The sequence below is a fragment of the Capronia coronata genome, assembly GCF_000585585.1.
Source record: "Capronia coronata CBS 617.96 chromosome Unknown acBCG-supercont1.3, whole genome shotgun sequence".
Classification (NCBI taxonomy): Eukaryota; Fungi; Ascomycota; class Eurotiomycetes; order Chaetothyriales; family Herpotrichiellaceae; genus Capronia; species Capronia coronata.
The window spans coordinates 688,269-709,400 of NW_006912895.1; the positions used below are offsets into that span (position 1 = coordinate 688,269).

Here is a 21,132-nt window from a genome sequence, read left to right on the forward strand (position 1 = left end):
TTATTTCAAACAATTCCACCTGAACACCTCAGCACTGAATTGCTTCGTCTTCAACCAAACTGCCACGGGAAGGTCTGTTGTCGGTGGAATGGATGGCATGTGAGGAGACATGTCACATGTGCAGTATCTCCAATGGCCCAACCTTGCAGCATCTGTAACGATCATTGTATTCACGGAGATGTCACCATTGGTGATGTATCAATTGAGTACTTGTGGGCGAGGGCCCAAGCCGGGTATTTGAGAGCTGCAGCACGATCCAAAGGAACGGGATGGACTGATGAATGCAGAAGAACATGGGTGAATGTAGCTACGGGGTACTTTGGTGACAGGTTTGACTTAGATAGACCTGACCTCTCAAGCCAGTGCCGCACATGAGGTTGCGACTAGCTACAGCTTGTATGTGTCTGAAAGATAGAGCCTGACAACTGCCTCATTTTCTTGTCCTTCCACTTTGTAGTCAATAAACTTGAGGCTCTAGACTCGAGACCACCCTACCTGTGACCTCGATGTCACTTGCCAGCCACTCACTCTAGCTGAAGTGGTGCTCAGCCTGACATTTATTGCCCGACTTGGAGTTGGAGTCCGAGTCCCTTGCAGGAGAACAATTGCTTGGCGTGGAGAGCGCGAACTGCAGTGCCCAACTTCAACCTGCCGATCAACTTCGCGTGTGAATTCGTCGCAGATCAGCTTCCTCTCACGCTCACCACTGAATCTTCTCACCACAAACCTCAGAGGCGCAGACACCAACTCACTGGCGTACTCGTCAGCGCTGTGGGCTGGTCACGCCCTTCAGTCTCCCAGCGCGTGTCAGCGCGTCGCTGTCACAATAGTAGCTTGCACGCTCCGCCTAGTGATAGCGCGTCTGCAGCTAAAAACTTTGTCCTCTACAGTGTCTCTCTAATCGCATTGACGCGGTTCTCGATCTTAAAACCACTAGGCTACCTCATTCACAGCTCATTTTCGCGTCCCTCACCATGAGTAGCGATCCTGAGACTCCTGATGCTCCTGATGGGCCGGATCATCAAGGCGATGACCAGCTCGACACTGATGCCGAAGACGATGGGGGCAATGACACCACAATGCACGACGACGCAACTGGCAATGATACCATGATGCAAGATGAAGATGGTGGTAACGACAGCGCGATGCAAGAGGACGAACAAGGTGGAGGGGAGCGGACCTTACAGAATGGAAAACCCTACGCGGTGGCCGAAGAAGACACCAACTACAGTGTCTTCGTGAACCCTCCAGACCTCGCGCAGATGCGCCAACGATTCTTCGACCTGGAAGAACCGATCGAGCTCGCAGTGGCAGACTTTGACGCATACTTTCCATTCGTCGACAACATCTGGCGCAAACTGCGGGCAGGAGAGGCCCAGCCAGAAAGCAATGTAAGAACGGACTACTATGCCTGCAGACTACGCAGAGGTGCCAATCAAAAGCCCCACGTACCACGCCCTACCCCAGAAGGCAAACAGACACGGAAGAAGAGAGCACGTGATGACAAAACATGCGGCATGACCATGAAAGTCGTCTACAACGCCGGGCCAGTCGAGAGTTGTACTGTTTCACGCGCGGTCGACAAGTTTCAGAAACACTCGCATGACCTCGACTACATTGATTCGACCAAACGCAACTCGGGCATCATGGACACCGCGCGCCGAGAGGCAACCAAAGGGTTCCTGCCGGCCTCTATTTTCTGGAAGATGTGGGAGGAGCCTGACAAGATGCTGGCAGCAGGCGGGAAATTCATGAAGGTATCCGACGTGCGCAATGTTCAATACGCTTGGAGGCAGGGTAATCAGCAGGCTGTATTGAAGGCCCACCGAGGCTTCAACCAGACCCGCGCTCCTCGTCACCGACCACCGACGCCGCCCCAGCCTTTCCCGCCGGCGATGCAGGCAGGAGTCTTCGGTCGATTGGAACCGGTCAAACAGCAGGCATCGACTCCTGATCGACCAACGGTGTCCCTGGATACGCTCCAATACCCTCAACACGCAAGAGCTTTCCTCGAACCATACCTGCCCGACCCCAGTCTCTCTGCTGCCCGAACCCGTCCTCATGTCACTCTTACCTGGGCCAGCAGCTTGGATAGCCGGCTCACTCAAGTGCCCGGTGTCCAGGTCGCCATTTCCGGGCCGGAAACAAAGGCCATGACACATTATCTTCGAAGTCGACACGAGGCCGTTGTAATCGGTGTCACCACTGCCATCGCGGATGACCCAGCGTTGAACTGCCGACTTGCAAATCCCTCCGGTTACGGTGGACTACCGGTAGAACAACAACCCCGACCAATCATCATCGATCCACATGCCCGGCTCCACATCCGTCCAGAGTTGAAGATACTCAGAACCGCGGCAGAAGGTCGTGGGAAAGCACCCTGGGTTGTGGTCGCACCGGGCGCCATGCTGCACCCTCTGGCGGTCAGCACCCTCAAAGCCCACGGCGGTGAGTATCTGATGATCAACGACTATCATCCTCAAGCGGGAGGTCTGAACTGGGCCGGCATTTTCAACGTGCTGTTCCGGGAAGGCATCAAGAGCGTCATGGTGGAAGGAGGTGGCACTGTTCTCTCCGAATTGCTGAGACTGCGACATGCCTACATGATTGACTCGGTCATCATGACCATTGCACCCACGTTCTTCGGCAAAGCTGGTGTTCCAGTCTCACCCGATCCGACGTTCGACGCCGCCGGCCGACCGATCGCGACCAGACTAAGAAACGTCCGGTGGCAGCCGATGGGCGATTCTGATGTCGTCCTTTGTGGTCATATGACGTTTGACCGTCCTACGAATGGAATCTTACCTGGCATCGAGGAATTCTCTCGTACCGCAACGGAGACACCGACCCAGCAGTCCAAGCAGCAGGCACAGGCACCTCGAGCAGCGCCACATGTTCCAGGCCAGCCATCGGTCCCACCACCAGGGCAACAGCAACCTCCATCGGCGGCAACCACGGCCTCTCCATCCCTGCAACCTATGCCCCAGCAATCCGCTGCGCCCTCTGCGCCCTCTGCGCCCTCACAACCGTCCCTTGCAGAATCAGCAACAGTACCTACCACGGTTCCCGGCCCAAGTTGACCTGGCGTACCATCCGAAACGAACGAGCAATAGCTAGGAGCATGAACAGAGCTTTCCTGCATGATTGAAGGTGGCGGGGGTTGGTAAAAGCGACGCTCGAGACATTGTGCTTTGATGGGACAGACGTCGCGCGTACGGCATGGTATGGCTGGACACGGCCTGGTGCGGCCGTTTAGAGATTCTCCTCGTAACGCAACGAGCTATGAATTTGACGATGGAAACAACGCCGGGGATCGGGCACTGGACTCATTGCGGAGTATGCGGCTCAAGGAACTTGGGCCGTGTCGGAGTGCTTATTTCAACTTGCAATCAGGGGCCCGTGGCAGCTGCTGATATCCCATTGCCGGCTCGGAGCGAGGTGCGCAAGGATGCAGAGCTTCTATGAACAATACCCAATTTACCTTGATGCGTCGTTCGGTCGGATTTGATAAGATTAGATCAGCAACGCCTAAGCAGAGTATCAGTAACTGAAAGCGTTCGAAGGAAGAGGCATTCAAAGTTCTTTTCCATACGTGGCTTGCCTCTCTCTCTCTTCGTCCTCCACAAAAGTTGAACTCCGCCGCGTGAGCAAGACTCGTTGTGCCCCGCCGTAATCTACTACGGCAGAGTCGTTCTCCAATCTCCGCACTTTGCTGTCAACGACCAGGGGCCGAGTCAGAGTCAGTAGTACGACAAGTAGTAGTGCACGGTAGTGAGACAGAGACCAAGATGTACCGTGAGTCACGGACTAATTCTCCTCGCCATGGGCTTCACCCCCTAGTCTGAACTGCAGTGGTGGACGCTGAGCCTCTTCACACAAGACAAATTCCAGACAGCACTCAGCAGCCCTTTGAACAGTACATCTACGTACATAAACCACGGCCACGTTTACACTCACAACGCCTCTGGTAACGCGTCAGCCATTCCGAAGACTAAACTCACATCGCGTATCCACCGGCGTACGCACGTCTATCTGGGTGACAAGGTGACACAGTTGTCTTGAAGCTTAACTTAAGTCTGTCCTTTCGGCGACCTACATGCAGGGGCCGTTGCCCTTGGTTGACAAGGGAGAGAGATAAGATGGAGTTGCTAAGGTGATTGATCGATCCCCTGGTCCTGTCCGGTCCGACGAGAAAGAGTCATGCAATTACTCACGGCTTGCTGGTTTACAGATGTGCCAGCCGGATGAACCGCCTCGCGACCTATGCAGCGAGACCATCGTCTTGCGTGAAGGGAAGCGTGAGGTCTTCGAGCGTCTATTCCCTGGGCTTGGGCAGGAAGATGTGCTTCTCCAGCCATGCAGACCGCAGGAAACCCTTTGATGCGGTGGTGGTTGGGAGTGGCGCGGCGGGCATTGCGACGGTGGGCAAGATGCTCGATGTCCAGAAGTCGGCGCAGGTACTTTGGGTCGACCCGGATTTCCGGGGAGGCAGAGTTGGCCAGAAGTACGGGGACGTGTCTAGGTATGTTATTACTGTGGATGGCAATGGCATGTTGGCAAGGAATTCAATCTCCATCCTCCCTTCCCCCCAGACCCAGATTTGACATATCAGAGGCTAACCATGTATGCGCGTATGTTCGAGGCATCAGCAACACCAAAGTGTCGCTATTTCTGGCGTATGCCTATGCATTGGAGTCGTTTCGCGAGGTCATCCGCTCCACACCGCCGCCTAATGCGATTACCGCTCTGGAAGAACTAGACGCCGACGCCGGCTGTCGCCTTCACTATGCTTCAGACATGTTGCTGATGCTGACAGAAGGGCTGAAACGCCATCCCAATGTCAAGACTGTCGTCGGGGAGGTGTTGTCAGCCACTCTTCAAAACGAAGTATGTGCATTGGTCACTCATCCCGATTCCCCTCAATACTCTCATGTAGTGTGCTTATACCTGTGTACTAGGCTTCATTGTGGTCTGTGACGGCGAAAGAGACGGAATCGCAAGCACCCACCACCTTCCAGTCGCGAGCTTTGATCTTATGTACCGGGTCGGCACCTGCCACCGAAAATCCTTCTCTTCCGGCCGGGCTGACATTGAAACACATCCACCTCGATGACGCCCTTTCGCGAGATGGTCTTCGACGGGAACTACCGTCTGACGAAGGTGTGACGATAGGCGTGGTCGGGTCTTCTCACAGCGCGATCGTGGTGCTCATGAACCTGTACGAGCTGGCCACCACGAGCCACCCGCGCCTTCGGATCAAATGGTTCACCCGTCGCACGCTGGTCTATGCTGAATACATGGACGGCTGGATCCTGCGCGACAACACCGGGCTCAAAGGCGCTTCGGCCGACTTCGCCCGTGCACATCTCGAAGACGAGGCTTTGAAGACCTCGCCTGTCGCCCGCTACCTCGAGAAGGTCGACTGCTCTGGGAACGACGCGGACGTGTACCAGACACAGCTTCCCAAATGCTCGCACTTGGTCCAGGCGATTGGATATAATCGCAACCCTCTCCCGTCGCTGTTCGTCGACGATCGACCTCTGGAGAAGCTAGCGTATGACGGATCGACGGGCTCGTTTCAGAATGAGCAGGGCCAGTATGTGCCAGGTCTGCATGGCGCTGGTATTGCTTTTCCGGAAAAGGTCGTCGATCCGGCTGGTAATGTCGAGCATGCCGTCGGTATGTGGAAGTTTATGAAGTACTTGGAGAAAGTTGTCCCGCTTTGGGAGGTTGGTAAGCAGGCGTGAAAGGAAGATCTTGTTCTACGAGGGAGTGGAAATATGGCGACTAAAGTATTAATTAGACCATGGTATAGAGCTGGAGACATCTTTTGTCAGATATCCAGTATACATGTTATACGTAGTATTTGTGTACCGGTTGGAGTGTCTACCATAGCTGCCAAGGTCTGATAAGCTGGATATATATTCGCCGAGTTAGGTACGTATATGTATATGGTTTGCAGAAGTACACTACTACGTACTACTACGATGTGGTATGAACATTTCAAGTAAGCTCAGCCAAAAAGTCCCAAAAAGTTGACTCGAACATGTTCAGTGGAAACTGAAAGCATATCGAAAAAAGTAAGTTGCTTGGGTTGCCTCCATCTGGATTTGAACCAGAGGCCTCGTCATTACTAGTGACGCGCTCTACCCCTGAGCTATGAAGGCTGTTAAGGTGAGCTCTGGAGATCTGATGATCTGAGAACTTGTTGGGAGCAATTCCAACAGTTTAATTTAAGAACCATAATTTTTCAATGTGTGGAGACTGATCTTATTGGAGGGCGCTAGGACTAGCCCTTGCCGCCAAGCCTGCCTAAACATCCAATCTACTACTATAGTACCAGTAGTAGTAGTACTGGCAGGCTAATTTGGAATGTCGCTGAGCTCTACAAATGAGAAAATGTTGACTTGTTATTAATGCTACTGCAGTGCAGTGAGCCTTGACTCAGTGCTTTACATGGTCAAGTATGTATGATTGATATCTACTATCTGCCTACTCAGTTCAAGACGGAAGTCGACCTCGAAACTTTCAGAATCGAGATGTGACCGCCTAGATAGACAAGCCACTAATAAGATGTTGTCTTTAATCCGACTCTAGTATTCGTTGTCGCCCATGGAGACATCGCAACAGGACGAAGGACTTGCTTCATTTCCCTGGCGCCCTAGGGCATCGTTGCTACCACTCTCCAATCACAGATCAGACCTCCAGCTTCACACCCCGCCTCCAGACACCTCGGACATTTAACGAATCCGTAATGGTTGTAGTTGGATCTCCATCCACCAGCACCAAGTCTGCCAACAGTCCCTTCCCGACTTTACCACGATCATTCAGGCCAAACCGCCTAGCTGGGACACTCGTCGCTGCACGCAGCGCTTCAGTGGCAGACAAGCCGGCTTCGACGAGTAACTGTAATTCATGGTGAACACTTGCGCCGTGAGCAAGGCCGCCAAGCTCCGGGACGGGAACCGACACATCCGTTCCAGCCAGAATGTCCACACCCGCCTTGTGAAGAGCGAGGACCGTGTCGAGGCAGTCTTGAAACTTGCCCTCGGGGAATGTGTTGAAGCTGCTGTTCAAGGTTTTGATCCACGGAGGACTCAACTTGGCGCGGACGCGCTCGTCGGAAGCAAAGGCCGTCGGGGCCTTGCCCATGATGGATGAATTGAGGACCAGGCATGGGGTGACGAACGCTCCGGCAGAGGCGATGCTTTCCACGACCGTCGTGGTATGGGGTTGGTCGAGAAACAGGTGAGCCAGCCCGTCCGCGCCCACTTCGATTGCTTGAAGGGTGGCATCTGCCGTCAAGACGTGGGCGACCACAAGTTTGCCGTTGCGGTGGGCTTCGGTGACAGCTCCGGCCAGGGTCTCTTTGGGGAGAAGTGGAAGCCCCGGCGATTCGAGCACCGAGCCTTCTTCGATCATGATCTTGATGTAGTCGGCCCCGTCCGCGACTCTGTCCTTGACGAACTGGACCGCCTCTTGAGGTGTCGAGGCTGTTGGGGCAACAAATCGAGCAGGAGGATGTTTGTGGCCTGGACCTGCAGAGGGAGGCGGGCCCCGGGGCTTGCCTGGTGGAGGGCCGACTTTGCTGTGCAGCTCGCTGGGATGCCCTCCGGGAGCTGTGAGTCCAAACTCGGCCGTTCGCAAGTCGGCCACGTCGTTTCGTTCCTCGATCTCGCGTCGCTGCTCGGGAGTCCAGTGTCCCATCATCTCCAGCTCGGTGGTGATTCCGAACTGTAGCGCCAGCTGGAGGTTCTCGATTTTGGTGTGCACATGGGAGTCAATCAGGCCGGGCAGTAGTGTCATCCCACTTCCATCGATGACTTGTCCGCCATCGGGAACGTCGTCGTTCTCCCCAATGGAGATGATATAAGGGTGGTCAAAGATGACCGTAGTCGAGGGAACTACCCTTTCGCCGTCGAAGACACGAACGTTGGTGATTTTGGTAAGCATGGTTGTGTTTGGTCTGGGTTTCTGATCAACTTGAGCACGGCGCCCGTCGACATTTTATATACCCAATCCACCCCCCTGGCGAGGGTGGGATGCAGTGATAGACAGGGGATGGACTAGTCAGTACGTTACTACCCAGGGCCGCTGAAACTCTATCATCAGACGATGCTAAAGCTAAATGTCCAACTACAAAGTACTAGATGCACGCAATACAGGCAAGGCGCGACCACAATCACGTCTCGGGGCCGAGCTGGCGATGGAGCCGACTTCCCAAAACGGCATCTTACTGTTATCGGTCTTTGCCCCTTATCTACAGCTCGGGTCCGCCACAACAACATCCCGCCCTCTTATGATACTCCGAGCACCCACTCTTGACAACCTTGTGACAACCGGGCTATACTCCTTGACTGTTGGTTGGTCAACAGCAATTGCCGTGAGATTGCTAGCCAGGAACAAGACCAGGCATTGGCTATGACGGGGCGGTAAGATCGACGTACAAGTTCCAACGCCACATGAACCGTCAACGAGTAACATCGTTGTGACTGGAAACTGTCCATAACGCAGAAACAATGCCCCGAGGACAAAAGAAAAGTAAGTTGACCGCAAAAGGGATGATCGTCGCACGCTGAGGGGCTGGGCTGTCTCCGGGCAACTTGCCGACACTTTCTGTCTGGACTCGTCCAAGCAGTGACTTTTTGTCGAGCACTACGAGTCGCGCGGGGATGCTACGAGGTGATGCATTATATCCCAGAGCATACCATATACTGTCAGTTTGGATGCTATGTTTCAGGAAACGCCGTCATGATATTGGAAAGCCGTGGCTTTTCTATCATCCATGCATGGAAACGGCATTCTGGATCTCCATCAACCTCAGGTGAAGCATACACTGCGCTGCTTCCACTGTGCGTCGACGGTTTCGGCGTCCGGGGGAGACTCTTCGTCGTCCTCGACCAACAATCGAATCTCCCACCCCGAAGAAAAGTCATACTCCAGCACTTGGTCGTCCACTTCGCCGAGTAGTCCAATGCCAGCGGCCATGAGCAGTCGGCTATTGCCTTGGAGAATACCATGGGGTGTCTCGTGGGAGAAATGGCGCACGAAAATACTGTTGAGCCGACTGATCGTGGGTGAAGTGCATGTGGCTGGACGACTCAGCTCGTACCGGACCCCATCAACCTGCAGGATAAACGTCCTGGTACTGCCGGTACGCTTTGGCTCAGCCATGACCAGGATCATCAACTGCACCGTGAGGCCCAGATCTGAAATGACACCCACTGCCTCGTCGTAGTGAAGCCAGACAATCTGGCCCGGACTGATCCAGCTGGCAGGCGCCCATCTGAAGGGTCGGGACTTCATTTTCGGTCGGCGATCGAATAGCACGGTCCAGGGAATCTGCCCCAGACTCAGATAAAATCGCCTCCAGCGATCTTCTCCTGTCAGCCTCATAAGGTCTCGGGTGTCTACGTCCAGCAGCAGTCCCATCACCAGAAGCTGATCATCAGGTCGACTGGTCCTTCTCCGCGTCAGGGCATTGAATGTGTCGACAAGCTTTCTTTGGGTCGGCCGGCTCTTGGCCTGGCGGTCCAGTGGCCGAACTTTCTGTAAGACGGCAAGCAAGTCACGTACGAGGACGGACGGGAAAGGGCTCCCGGCGGATTCATAGTAAGCCTTATACAACGCTTGAATCAGGCCGTACAAATCATACAGCCCGTCGGCCAACTCCAGATCTACCCAGCGAGGGAGGAAGCCCTCCTGGTAAGTCCACAGTCGGCCAAACCAGCCCGAGGCGAACACCGCCCAGGCCATTTCCAGGATCGGGCCAGAGCTATGCAGACGTCGCATGCCTTGATCCAAAACAATCACCCCGGTGGCGTTCTGGTAAGTCGATTTCATCATCTCGATCGCTTTGCCTCGATAGGGCTCTCTTTTGGGCACACACAGCCCGTCAATCCAAAACGAAGCTCCGTACTTCAGTCGTTGGCGCGCAAGAAGGTGCAGCCGGGAAATCTGGCACTGTGGGAGGCCTACTTCGCTGGTACTGCCCAGTCCGTCAGCCCAGACGTGGGAGAAGGCAATGTAATCTGCTGCGGAATCATCGGGGTCGACAGCTAGCAGTTGAAGAGAGATGTCTTCTTCAACGAACTGAACGAGCGGTATCTTTCCGGCGTCGAGAATCTCAAATACCTCCCTGAGCTTCGGCTTCAGGAGCTGGCACCGGCAGTTTACTGCATCGTGTTCTTGTCTGTACGTGGACATATCCACATTGTTGCGTTCGCACCGGTCAGGGCTACACTTTCCATGACCTCCTGTGGTCGTGCCAAACCCCACGGCGTCTACGTACCGCAAAAGCGAGGGGGGCATGGTTTCTTCAGCAGTGGCAAGCACGAAGCGACACCAGCCTTTCGCGATAAGCCTCTCCGAGTGTCTCCGTGGGAAATGTGCCGTGCCTGCTCCGAACGATCGGATTTCTAGACCAAGTTGTCTTTCAGCATATGCGACGATAGCTTCATGGAGGGCGGACACAGCAGGCTCGAACCCGACCACCATTTCAGCAAGCTGTGGGAATCCTTGATGCGCCGTGGTACGGGCGGCGGCCGTCAGTCTGCCATAGATTTCATACAAGATTGTACTTGCTGTAGTGGCACAATCACGGGCCGCTGTGAGTGTCGATTCTCGAAAGTCGTCCTCCACCGCGGCGAGGCCTCGATGCCAGGACTCCAGCAGGACCGCCAGATTGCGCGAGTACAGCCATTGACGATCGCCGTCCGCGCTGCCACTGGCTCGCACAAAGTACGATGGCATGATGGCAGTCGCGCATATAGCCTCGAGAAGACCGAGATAGAGCCATGCCTGGATGAACGCTGCGATGGATGCCACGGCCTGCGGCACTGTCTGCCCTTTCAGCGATGGATGGGCGGCGTAGACATCGCCCTGGTCTAGCATGGCTTCGACCTCCCAGTCCGCACCGTAGCAGTCTTCGAACACCGTCTGCATCGCCAACGGCTGGTAGTCGCTTCTCTGGAGATAGGATGATCCACAATGGTCGTGGCCTAGCCAAGGAACCCTCGGCTCGACGGCCTGGCACTCTCCGTGCAGCCTATCATGCAACGTCCAGTCTGGGACTTGAAGCGGCCTTCGGTCCGTGGAGATCTGGCGGGTCTCGGCCCGCAAGGCTCGGGGCGACGGACTATAGATCAGATGCTCCATTGGGACAGGTAGATCTTGGAGTTGGCCCCGTTGCTCTGGATCAAGTCAGGGGAGTCTGCGATGTGATGCGTCATGAATACCGTATGGTGAGATGGAGTCTGATGGATTTGCAATCGAGAGAGGGAGAGACAAGGCTAGGAGCCGGCCTTAGACTGTGTGTGTAATGAGACAGCTAACAGGGAATGCCGGTGTCGTCTCTCAGGCTCTATATATGTGCTTGAACGAGCATCTAGGCCGGGCGCAACAGCAGGGCGCCTAAGATGTGACCGCTCATTGCTTGTATACAGAGGTAGTCGCGGTCTTGCAATTGTCCCCTGGTGCAGGCGGCCTGCTTTCAAGTCATCTAGATTGAGGCGCTGACGGCACACTACACATACCGAGGCATTCGGCGTCAGTTAACCTCAGTGTTTGTTCGATCGCCAGGGGTACGTACATGAGGGGAGGCTGTGACACTGACTGAGGGGTCGCTAGAATAAGACCAAGGAGGAAGGTAAGTTAAGTTGCTCGAGAAGGAAATCATATCCTTCCGTTCGAGACGGTATCTCTACCCAGTCCAGAGCCTCGCATTTACCTCTGGCCAAATCAAATTGGGCGCTTCCTCTCGAAAGGGGCCCATTCCTGGCAGTCCATGTTACGTGCGGCATAACATTCACGTTCGGTGGTCTAGGCGTGGAGCCTCATACCACACAGGTCATGTCAGCCGTCACTGAGAAGCCTGTTCCGGGCCTCTTCTGCTGTGGTGAGATGTTGGGCGGCTTGTTTTTTGAAAACTATCATGGCGGTAGCGGTTCGACTGCTGGTACAGTTTTCGGAAGAAGAGCCGGCTTGTATGCAGCTGAGGCGGCCTCAATAGCTTTGACAGACGTGCAGGGCAGGTGATCCAGGCCAGAGTCAAGTTGTGACTGCCAGTCGCGTTTTCTGGCTTGGACGACTTCTGGCTCGAGACAGACTGATACACCCTCCATCATCTGCTACCCAGTAGCTCACAGATCCTTCTTGCCAGTATGAAGCACGGCGTGCATGAGTCAGCGGTAGGAGCGTCTGACGAACTCAGATTTGGAAGGCACGATGGAAGCCGTTGCATGGAAAGCCTGAGGGTAGAACAACGCCCTGCAGATTACTTACTGTGTGGAACTGTTGTGATTCAAAGACCGGTTTCCCAAGTCGGCCACACTGCGTCGCCATTTCCTGCATTCCCAGCGCCTCTCATCAGGCTATCAAAGAAAGCCATATCAACGCCCTGTAAAGCCCAGTCGTCCGCGCCATCGGTTGGCCCAGGATACGGGTACTGCTGCAGGAGCTCGTCAGCCACTGCACTTGGTTGTGGTGCAAACTGTGTGCTGATCTCTTCATCACTGCTAGTGAAAGGCACTGAAGGCTCTTCATGTGGCACCTGTGGCCCAGTACGAGGGCCAGATGCTGCTCGTGGCCATGAGGGAAACTCCCTCATTCCATCATTACCCGCTTCGTCGGCACCAAGTGTCATGCCAGACCCAGTGGCGTAGGCGGAACTCATTGCAGCGTCTGTCTGCAAGGTTGGCGCTGTTGTTGCGCTGGAGCTGCCTGCAAAAATGGCCGGGTTTCTGTTGCTGACGTCGCTTCGGGCGTTGGGTGTCTCCTTGGAGATCACACCCTCATGGGCAATCTTGATGATGCCGAAGTAAGGGATGTGCACACGCATAATGCCACCTGTGTCGTCTCCTTGGTCCGGCTGCGTGGTTCCTATATCGGGTCTCTGCACGCTCACGCTCATGGCACTGTGCATATTGCCTTCCGCGGCTTTGGCATCGATTGCCAGTAGTCGGCTTAGCAGGTCGGCACTCTGTGCACTCAGCGAATCCGCATTGAGGCGCATGACTTCTTTCATGTTCTCCTGTGTCTGTTCGATCATGGCACGGTCACTGAGGTATTGGTGGGCTAGAAGATTGTCGGCCTGCGAACGGCGGTGACTGTCTAAGTGCGCCAGCAGCAGTGTCATGGCGGCCATAAGGGCGAGGAAGTCCACGGTACGGCAGCTGAAGGCACTGCGGTTGAAGCTGCGTAACACGATAAAGCGCGAAAGCACCTCCCTCGAAGCATTGACGCAAGTCATTCTGGAATACTCGAATCTGCGCTCCGCTGAGGAACGAAGCATGTAAGGCAGATGGAGCTGGTTGAGCAGGTCATAGTGAAGCAACTGGTTAATCAGGCGCCGCATGCCCCAAAACAGAGTCTGCGAGTCGTTCACATCGCTGCCCAAGTTCGGGGTCAGCCACCACTTGCTGGACAAACACCTGGCCGCCCTCTGCAGCTCCCCGTCGAGGATCTGCGTCAAGCCAAAGTCACGGCGGCTCGGGTTCGATTCGTTGCGCTCCAGAATGCGAGCGGCGATGACGCAGTGCGTCCGCTCAAGACGGCCCATGGGTGTGTCATTGGCGAGCACCGCGTCGGCAGCCATGCTAAGATCGTTGGATCCTTGAGGGAGACCTAACAAGAGGCAGAGATGGCGGTCATAGAAAACGATTCGAAACCACATGAACTGTGGCTGAGCCCTCGTCTTCGGGTCAAGCACCTTGTATTGGGCCCGGCCCTCGGAGTCGACTCGATGCAGACCCATCAACTGTGCAATGAGCATCGCCCTCCGGACTGCTATCCAGCTTCGCCGTAGGTTCCCAACGTTGGCTTGATACAGACTCTCCATCATGACACATTCCAAACCTTCGATGCTACCGAGGAGCTCGTCGTTTGTCGTGACAAGACTGATGGCAGTATCTGCCAGTTTTTTCATCATCGCTCGTGGTGATGTCGAAAGCCCTCTTATCTCCGGGTGAAGATCAGGATGGAGAGGCTGCAGGAAAGTCGCCAGGAGCAACATATGTCTCGCTATCAGAACAGGGTGTACGTTCGGTCCCGGCGGCTCAAGCAAGATCTCTGGCGAATCGAGCCGGTCTTGAAGAGCAGAGTATGGCATGGTCAACATTTCGTTGAACAGAACAGAGAAGTGACGGCTGGCTTTGCATGTCCTCTGTGTATCTTCGGGCGAGGGCAGCGATTGGTGCAGAGAGCGAGAGAGCGCTTCATATCCTCCCGGCCCAGCAGTCGTCTCTGTGGCGACTGGAAGCCGATCAGATTTGGGGAGGTCATGGTGAATCTCGGTTTCGACCGTGTCATTGTCCTAGCAGAGGGAATCATCAATGGCCACACCACCATGGATTGGGTTTTCAGAACCCATGGTCATGGAATACGAACCTGTGAGGGTTTGTACAGAGCCAGAATCCGGGAAGAATCCGAGTCAATCGATGCAGGCATGGGGATGCCCCGGTCCGGGTTCCCAGCATACGGCCCTGGACCGTCGTTGGCAACTTTCTGAATCAACTGCTCAATCAGGTTCTCCACCCTGACAATGCGGTCGCCCATCTTGCGGTTGTTGTCTACCGGCTGGGAAATCTCCTCGGGGAACTCCTGGCTGACACATTTGGTACTCCGTCGCTGACAGCGGATGCAGATGGCGTCGGTGGACGAATCGAAAATACACTTCATCTTCCGCCGCTTGCACTCCCAGCAGCTCCGAGTTCCCTTTCTGATTCTTTTCCGCTTCGTCACGGATTCAGCCATAGTCTCGTCATCGTCGGCAGGAGTCTTGCGCGATGCGCCGGAGCGTTCGGCGGACATTGGTATTCTTGCCCAGTGCCACAGCACTGGAAAGCCCGTTCAGTGCGGCGGAAACGATGTCTCTCTTCGGTGGACATAGATAGATATCTGGCGATTGAGGACAAGGAGACGACATGATACGTATGAGCAATGCCGCGGTGGAAGGAAATCGAGCACTTTTGAAAGGGAACAGTTCGCTGACTAACAAGAGGGGCCCTTCGCCCGAACATTCGGCGGACGAAACACCACGACTTGTTCATCAACAAGCAAGCAATAGAGACTTCAGTACCCTGCTTGTCAGCTAGTTGCTCGGGAATTGATTGGCACCGAGACCAAACATATTCTACGCCCAGGAGGGAAACGGTATGATCTTTCCAATTTCCCCGGTATGTGGCGCCGACCCCTATCACCATTACCACTCTTTCCGCCGCGTCGGCCCTTGCAACGCATTTCTAAGAAGAGCGTCGAACTCGGCGGATGATGCTCAGAAGTCGAGACCCTTAACGGTCGGTACCCAAGGTATGCGGTTGTGGTACTTAGAGGGGGCCTGTTCGCAGCCAGTGCGAAACTCTGTTCTCTATTCACTGTATATTCATTCCTTTTGCTTTTCGACGGTATTAGTATTCTAGCATTTCGGTACAAGGTTCTCGGTTCAGGCGACAAAGAGCACAATGGCAGCCAGGACAGAAACGGGACAAGGAGAAGCGATCGAGACTCCCGATTCAAGCGCCCACAGCGACCACCTCGCATCCGATTCGCACAACGTTGAAGAAGCGCCAGATGGCAGTGACGAGGTACTCAAGCACAAAGGCGATACTGATGAGCCTGTATACGAGACAGGTTGGCGTCTGTGGGCAGTCATGACTACGATCTTTCTAACCAGCCTGCTGGCGGCCTTGGATATTGTCAGTATTCAACTACCTCCCTTCCCGTTCCCTCGTTTGGCCGATCACTGCTCACATGCTCGTGTGCCAGGGCATCGTCGCGACCGCCATCCCCGGAATCACAGACGATTTCCACCGACTCGACGATGTCGGGTGGTATGGAGGGGCATGTTTCCTCCTCGTCGGCACGACCTCGCCCGTATGGGGCAAAATGTACAAATACCTGTCGGCCCGATGGGTATATCTGGCTTCTGTCTTGTTGTTCTTGATCGGGAGCCTCGTGGCCGCCACCGCACCCAACGGTACCGCCCTGATTGTGGCGCGAGCAATCCAGGGCTGGGGATGTTCTGGCAGTCTCGGCGGCTCCGTACTCATGATCAACTACGTGGCACACCCCAAGAAACAGCCCATGTTGATCGGCCTCTGGATGAGCGTCTTCATGGCCTCGACCATCATCGGGCCCCTCATCGGCGGCGCCTTCACCTCCGACGTCAGCTGGCGGTGGTGTTTCTGGATCAATCTGCCGGTCGGAGGTCCCGTCGTCGGCATGGTGTTGCTGTTCTTCCACGTGCCAAAGCATATCAAGCCCGTCCCTGCCACGTGGCAGGAGATTGTGCGACAGCTGGATCTTCCGGGGTTCAGCTTGCTGCTGAGTTCGCTCGTTTGCTTCACCCTGGCCCTCCAATGGGGTGGTCAGACGAAATCATGGCACAACGGCTCTATTATCGCCACGTTGGTCGTGTGGGTGGTCTTGACCATTGCCTTCTTCATCACGGAATGGTTTCAGGGCGCGTACGCCATGATGCCCCTACACCTCCTAAAACCTCGCGTCGCCTGGACCAACGCGTTGTACGGCTTCATGTGAGTGCCGCCTTAGAAGTCGTGTCATTTCATTCCTTCTTCTCTGCTAACCAACAATCCCCTCATCAAGCGTCAATCTCGGCGATTTCCAGATTCTGTTCTACCTCCCCATCTACTTCCAATCCATCCACGGCCAGTCAGCCATTACGAGTGGCGTCAACAGTCTTCCGTTCATGGCTTTCTTTGCTTTGGGCTCTATGATGAGCGGCGCCATTATTGGTAAAACCCGCGTCTTCCAACCCTTCCTCCTCGCAGGTGGTTTGCTGGCCACTGCTGGCGCCGCCCTGCTCTACACCTTGGACGTCAACTCTGGCAAGGCTCGCTACATCGGGCCCCAGGTCCTCGTCGGCTTTGGTATTGGTCTGGGATGCCAGGTTCCGATGATGGCAGTCCAGAGTTTCAGCAAGCCTGAAGACGTGGCATCCGTCACCGGCATCTTGCTCAGTAAGTGAAGTGAAGTGACTTTGCCTGGAAATCCACCCACCCACCCACCCACACATACACACACTCTCTCTAACTTCTTCTCCTTCTTGACAAGTTAAGTACTAACTCCATAACCACTACAGTGTGCAATTCCATCAGCGGTGCCTACTTCGTCACAGCAGCGCAATCGGTCTTTGCCAACCGTCTTCTGAAGACGCTTGCCAAGGACGCCCCCCATATCGACGCGGGCATGGTCCTCGGCATTGGGGCCTCGGAAATCCACCGCGTCTTCAGCGGTGCAGACCTGGCCGCCGTGCTTCATGCTTACATGGTCGGCATCAAGGATGTCTTTGCCTTCTCCATGGCGGGTGCGGCGTTTACGGCGGCTCTGTCTCTTGTGGTGCCTTTCAAGAAGATGCCTCTTCCTGACCAGGCGAATTCGGGTTCAGAGGCAGGTTCGACGGACGAGAAGGTGGCAGTCGGTTAGAGCTACAAGTAAGTACTTGCCGACGACAAGAGGAATGTATGAGCTGACAAGGTGGTGCTGGCCAGCTTTATACCTAGATACAACGAAGTCATAGTACTAAGCTTCTAGAGATTTATTTAGTACCTACTAAGTACTTTCTACCAACCTAAATTTGAAATTTACGGTTTACGCTAAAAACACTAAAAGTGGATAGCTCGACTACTACTAAAGTTAATTAGAACTTACCTAGCTCTTTAACTGGCTACACTAATAAGCTCAAAACTTAAGTTTAGATACTAGTATACCTAAAATAGCTACTTAGTACTACAGGTAATTCTAGTATAAGTAATAAAGTTTGAACACGATTCCGAAACCGGTTCGAAACTAGATCGAAGCCGATTCGAAGCCGATTCGAAACTAGATTGAAACTAGATTAAAACTTTTAATCTAGTTTCAATCTAGTTCTAATTTGTGATATAGGTCCTACCTAGTACTTACTAATACTAGTATGGATCGAAACCGTGTCAAACCGTGTCCAAACAGTGTCCGATGATCCAATCCGAGATAAATCGTTTCTAGAGGTCATGCTACCAAGGAGTAAGGGCTTTATTCCGACTCCCACTCGACTTTCACCTTTGTGCCCTCCTTGTTCGCCGAGAATTTGACATGCCAGACGTCTCGAACCAGATCGCGGTTGACGAGGTTCACATACACTTCTCCATGAGCGACGGCGCTGACTTCAGATTCGGGAACGACCTTGCCCTCGGCGGTGACCTGTGAGGCAAAATAGAAGCTGTGCAGACTCGTCAGCCTCCGAAACAAGGCTGGGAGCATCTTATTTGATAGAAGCTTACCGGATCCCTGCCTGTTCGTAGGCTTTCATGCCCACCTGGATCAGATACGCGAGTGCAGCCTTCCCCGGACCCAGCGTCGTGGCCGCAGCATCGGGATGAAACGGGCTGACATCCCCTGTGGCGATGAAAACACAGTGGACGTCATCCGAGTCTCCAAATGCTTTCTTCAGGTGCAGAAATCCACGACTGGCGTGGTGAAGAGCAGAATAGGCCCCGGTCGCATTGACCGCCAGGTTGTGCTCGAACTCGGCAGGAGAGATTGCGAAAGGATCATCCATATGAGAGGGGAAGGTGAGATCGGCGGCTGTTTGACATCAAATAAGTATGGCAGGCATTGATCGGGTTAGCGAAAATGCAACTTGAACGTTCCTCACTTTCGAGGAGACATAAAGCAAATCAAATCGTCCTTACCATTGTAAACAACCACATTCGGCACCCCTAGTTGGGACTTGACCGCGTGGAAGGCAGCCTTGACCGACTGCCGGCTTGCCACGTCTACACTGACGAGGAAAACGCCTTGCGCTTCCGCTTCCGCTGTGTCGTTCCCGTCGCCGGGGTTCCGTCGTCCAACTGCGATTCGGTAGCCGTCCTGCAGAAACCTTTTGGCCACGGCATGGCCGATGCGAGGGCCTCCGCCTAAGATGAACAAGACTTTTGATGGAGCCGTAGGAGACATTGTTATCATTGATGCTCATGAATAATGAAAGAGATTCGCGAGTACTCAAGTACTCAGTAAGTTGGTTGATTCGAACCCAGATACTTACTAAGGTAGGTGCTACCTCACAGTCGGATTGGCCCGGAAACTTGACGTTCCTAATTCGTCACTGCATCTTCGCTCTCATTCGTTGGTCGGCAACGCCCACGCAGCGCAGCCTCGTTTGATTGAAACTTCAGTTCTTTCGCACTCCGCGGCATCAACTGGTATGGACTATGTCCATCATTTTAAGCTGCATCAACTGCAGCTTTGAAAGCTGGACGTGTGTTACAACAACAAGGACGACCGGAGTCGATCTGTGCTGCAGTCCCCAGTACAGGCAGCGAAGTTTTCAAATTTCTAGCCACATAGTATTAGTATTATTGTCCTTGTTCAAGGTACTAGTACGCTAGACATCCTCGGGGGCTGTCCCTGAAGTCTCTCACACTATGGCAGTTTAGGTGGAAATGTCCGTTCATCGAGGTGCGGCACGTTTGCTGGCTTCTAGATCAGTTTTTCGGGATCACGCACGCAGTCGTCCCGTTCGATACATGACTCGGTTGCGCAAATGTGGCTAGTGTGATGACGGTGGACATCGTGAGTGACTACCGTAGAGCCTTGTCAGGATAATGAAGAAACAAGGTGTCTCGCTGTCGTGAATGGACTGCCCTCGGCCGACTATACTGATAGCGGACTGTCCTCGGCCGACTGTAGCCTCTGACAGTGGACTATCCTCGGCCGAAGTATCTGTGTTTCATGAAAGACTGGAAACACCGTTCGAAATGGGGGAGATAGGGCACCTGCTCCCCGGTAAGTCACAGTGGAGGTTGATTCACGAGGCTGATTGCCTGGGAATGATTGCATACAGCCTTGTATACATACTTTAGTACAGCCTTGTCACAACCAGGCGCGCAAGCATTTTATATGAAGCTCTTTGGATTTGCAACACCCAAGTCGTCATCACCGAGAACTGTGCATGAACAACTCCCATCTCATTCGATCGCCTCGAGCAATCAATTCTTCTTGGCTGGTTATTGGCGATGGTGGCCACCCTGTCGAACCCGTCAGGCTGATATCCGTCCTCACAGCGCCAGCCACATGTCCCGACACACTCAATTGAAACTCGCGGAAACGACACGAATGGTGCTAACGTGCACTGCATGGATAGCTAGTTCTGGTCAGCCTCTAGGCCCTTGCATATGATACCCCTGGGGTGACCGCCGTTGACTTCGACACTGCACTCTCATTCACTGCTGTGTTCCCGGTGCCCTCCTCGATTCATCAAAGCACCACGATCACATGTCCCACAATGACATGCGATTCGGGACGATATCAAAAAACAAAAACATCCGGAGCAGTCGAACCGTGATTCGAAGCCGCCAACCAAAAATGCAAAAAACTCAAGGGGATGAGAAAAGCTCACCACCATCCAGCGCCTGCAGACTTTCATCTGCAAACTAGGCCTCCCTCGAACCCTCTCAGGCCTTCGGATGATAGCAAGGTTTTTTTGGTTGACACTATACTGGTGGCTTGCAGTCTGGCCCTAAGGAGTCCAACGTATCAGAGTACCCCAGAGCCATAGTGCCGTGGGAGTTGGTGGATGTTGAATCCCCAAGTACACCACACCACACTGCGTGTTGGCAGGAATTTCGTGACTCAAACATATATAGACATAACTCCATGGATTTCCTTGTGTTAGGCAGTGAATGCGCGCCAGGTCACATGTGACCGGGAGGGCTTCACTTCAAGGTTCTTCACATGGGCGCGGGCTTCACTTACATATCTCTCACTCATCTGACTGACCAGCTCCAAGTCACCGTCTTAGAAGTATACATTCATTCACGGATATGCTGAAAGCTCGTTCTCACAGATGACATCGAAACGACAAATCGCACTTATTGTATACAGTCAGAAAGCCGATACCGGCTGATCTTGCTTCTCACGGTCAAAGAGCATCGGTTGCCAGTTCTGGACAGACTTACAGAAAGTTCAGTAGCGTCATCTGTGTGGGGCATCCCCAAGCCGCCCAGTATTCAATATTGAAAAATGGTGGCCAGAGAAGACCACAGAGTAGCTGATTGCAGCCGGCACCATATACATCCAATCCACAATTGTGGATTGGATACAACGCGAACCTTTCGCCAGGACTTCGCCAAGGGCTCT

At 54.0% G+C, this 21,132-nt stretch overlaps 8 protein-coding genes across 8 annotated transcripts; 4 read left to right on the plus strand and 4 right to left on the minus strand.

Moving 5' to 3' along the window:
- Window positions 1–974: 974 nt before the first annotated feature.
- A1O1_03537 (uncharacterized protein) lies at window positions 975–3,080 on the plus strand (the record flags this gene model as incomplete). Its single annotated transcript, XM_007724440.1, has 1 exon — window positions 975–3,080. One exon carries the CDS (start codon window positions 975–977, stop codon window positions 3,078–3,080), a length of 2,106 nt encoding a protein of 701 aa, XP_007722630.1.
- Window positions 3,081–4,340: 1,260 nt separating this feature from the next.
- Window positions 4,341–5,747, plus strand: A1O1_03538 (uncharacterized protein; the record flags this gene model as incomplete). Its single annotated transcript, XM_007724441.1, has 3 exons — window positions 4,341–4,522; window positions 4,650–4,887; window positions 4,959–5,747. 3 exons carry the CDS (start codon window positions 4,341–4,343, stop codon window positions 5,745–5,747), a joined length of 1,209 nt encoding a protein of 402 aa, XP_007722631.1.
- Window positions 5,748–6,696: 949 nt separating this feature from the next.
- Window positions 6,697–7,953, minus strand: A1O1_03540 (uncharacterized protein; the record flags this gene model as incomplete). Its single annotated transcript, XM_007724442.1, has 1 exon — window positions 6,697–7,953. The coding sequence occupies one exon, from the start codon at window positions 7,951–7,953 to the stop codon at window positions 6,697–6,699; it is 1,257 nt and encodes a 418-aa protein (XP_007722632.1).
- An 867-nt stretch (window positions 7,954–8,820) lies between these two features.
- A1O1_03541 (uncharacterized protein) lies at window positions 8,821–11,157 on the minus strand (the record flags this gene model as incomplete). The annotated part of the gene is made up of 1 exon (XM_007724443.1): window positions 8,821–11,157. The coding sequence occupies one exon, from the start codon at window positions 11,155–11,157 to the stop codon at window positions 8,821–8,823; it is 2,337 nt and encodes a 778-aa protein (XP_007722633.1).
- A 522-nt stretch (window positions 11,158–11,679) lies between these two features.
- A1O1_03542 (uncharacterized protein) lies at window positions 11,680–12,015 on the plus strand (the record flags this gene model as incomplete). The annotated part of the gene is made up of 1 exon (XM_007724444.1): window positions 11,680–12,015. A coding segment is annotated over one exon (336 nt), but the record flags the coding sequence as incomplete, so codon positions are not given.
- A 286-nt stretch (window positions 12,016–12,301) lies between these two features.
- A1O1_03543 (uncharacterized protein) lies at window positions 12,302–14,808 on the minus strand (the record flags this gene model as incomplete). Its single annotated transcript, XM_007724445.1, has 2 exons — window positions 12,302–14,311; window positions 14,386–14,808. 2 exons carry the CDS (start codon window positions 14,806–14,808, stop codon window positions 12,302–12,304), a joined length of 2,433 nt encoding a protein of 810 aa, XP_007722635.1.
- A 650-nt stretch (window positions 14,809–15,458) lies between these two features.
- A1O1_03544 (uncharacterized protein) lies at window positions 15,459–17,442 on the plus strand (the record flags this gene model as incomplete). Its single annotated transcript, XM_007724446.1, has 4 exons — window positions 15,459–15,692; window positions 15,763–16,532; window positions 16,603–16,976; window positions 17,099–17,442. 4 exons carry the CDS (start codon window positions 15,459–15,461, stop codon window positions 17,440–17,442), a joined length of 1,722 nt encoding a protein of 573 aa, XP_007722636.1.
- Window positions 17,443–18,027: 585 nt separating this feature from the next.
- On the minus strand, window positions 18,028–18,951 carry A1O1_03545 (uncharacterized protein; the record flags this gene model as incomplete). The annotated part of the gene is made up of 3 exons (XM_007724447.1): window positions 18,028–18,214; window positions 18,276–18,579; window positions 18,687–18,951. The coding sequence occupies 3 exons, from the start codon at window positions 18,949–18,951 to the stop codon at window positions 18,028–18,030; spliced, it is 756 nt and encodes a 251-aa protein (XP_007722637.1).
- Between the last annotated feature and the right edge of the window lie 2,181 nt (window positions 18,952–21,132).